Source organism: Priapulus caudatus, unplaced genomic scaffold (assembly GCF_000485595.1).
Source record: "Priapulus caudatus unplaced genomic scaffold, Priapulus_caudatus-5.0.1 Scaffold455, whole genome shotgun sequence".
Taxonomy (NCBI): domain Eukaryota; kingdom Metazoa; phylum Priapulida; class Priapulimorpha; order Priapulimorphida; family Priapulidae; genus Priapulus; species Priapulus caudatus.
In genome coordinates this window covers 244,842-246,573 of record NW_014577516.1, presented here as the reverse complement: position 1 = coordinate 246,573, position 1,732 = coordinate 244,842, and the positions used below count along the sequence as shown (strand labels likewise).

The window sequence follows — 1,732 nt, the reverse complement described above, 5'->3', positions numbered from 1 at the left end:
CGGAAATGCGCACGGGCTCATGCGGGGAGTGCGGAGAATGGGTCCAAGATTGTGTGAGTCTCCGCGAAAATGCGTGAGACTTGGTGAGGTTATGTGTAAGCAGACATAACACTCTCGTTTGTTGTCATCGCTCCAGTTCGCTGGCCTTCTTGGTATAGTTAGCGAGCCGATGGATTCTGTGACACCGTTTAGTAGATGTTTGTAACCACGCGCTAGAGTTCGTTTTCTCACTCCTAATAGCAGCGTCTCGCTCTCCCTCCTCTCATTCTTTCTCATTCTCATCTCTCTCCCTCTCCCTTTCTCATCTCTCTCTCTCCTCTCTCTCTCTCTCTCCTCTCCTCTAATTCTCTTGCTCATTCTCTCACTCTTCTCATTCTCTCTCTCTCTCTCTCATCTCTCTCTCTCTCTCCTCTCTCTCCCTCTCTCATTCTCTCTCTCTATCTCATTCTCTCTCTCTCTCTCTCTCTCTCTCTCTCTCTCTCTCTCTCTCTCTCTCTCATTCTCTCTATCTCAATATGCACTGCACACACACACAAGCGCGCGCGCACGCACACACCCATGCACACACACGCACGCACGCACGCACGCACGCACGCACGCACGCACGCACGCACGCACGCACAACACACACATGCACTCACACACGCACGCACGCACGCACGCACACACATGCACACACACAAACACAAACACACACGCGCGCGTGCGCTCGCACACTCACATTTTAACAGCACGGCGCACACTTGCGCACACGCCCAAACAGTACGACGCACGCTCGCACGCACTTTTTTAACAGCACGCACGCACGCACCCACATTTTAACAGCTCAGCGATCGCACACGCGCTCACTCGCTGCGGATGAAGCAATGCATGCACTTGTGTGCCCTGCATCCAGACAGCAGGCCACGCTGCGACGCATTCCGTATTGTGACGCATATCGTACTGTGACGCAGGCCACGCTGCGACGCATTCCGTATTGTGACGCATATCGTACTGTGACGCAGGTCACGCTGCGACGCATTCCGTATTGTGACGCATATCGTACTGTGACGCAGGTCACGCGGCGACGCATTCCGTATTGTGACGCACGCCGTATTGTGACGCAGGTCACGTTGTGACGCATGACATACTGTGACGCATGCCGTACCGTAAGCGACACATAGTCTGACGCAACGTCATGAACAACGTCAGCATATTCACCGCCGCCGACAACGGCACGCGTCCGCCGGTCGCCGCCGCTGCCGACGACGACGTCGACGTCGGCGGCGGGACGCAGTTCTCTCCGGGCACGGTTCCCGTCGCCGTCGTCACCGTCGTCATGAACGCGCTCGTCATTGTCGCTATCGCGCGTACGCCGCGCCTGCAGACGAACACGCACCGCCTGCTCGCAAACCTCGCCGCAGCCGACGCCGCTTTCCCACTGTTCCTGATCGGCGTGTCTCTCGGCGACGTCGTCGTCGGCCGCCACCGCTACGGCAAGTTCGGCTGCTTGCTGGCGATGGCGGCCAGCATTCTGATTATGATGTCGAGTCTTGCCGGCCTGCTGCTCATCACTGCCGACCGCTACGTCGCCGTCACGCGGGCCGTCCGCTACAAGACGCTGGTGACGGTCGGCAGGACGCACGCTGTCGTCGCTCTCGCCTGGTCGTACAGCGTCGCCGCCGCAGCGACGTCCTTCGGCGTCGCGATGCTACACTGGCGCGGCGAATTCGAAGCGCATTGCTCCGTGGAT

The 1,732-nt window shown here is 58.4% G+C and overlaps 1 protein-coding gene across 1 annotated transcript in view; it reads left to right on the top strand.

The window, feature by feature from the left end:
• The window catches only part of LOC106810579 (beta-1 adrenergic receptor-like), a 2,735-nt gene extending 1,685 nt beyond the window's left edge, over positions 1-1,050 (top strand). Inside the window, exon 2 of the mRNA XM_014813973.1 lies at positions 1,005-1,050. Coding sequence (XP_014669459.1) covers positions 1,005-1,050 — 46 coding nt within the window. The remainder of the gene's footprint in view (positions 1-1,004) is intronic.
• The last annotated feature ends 682 nt before the right edge of the window (positions 1,051-1,732 follow it).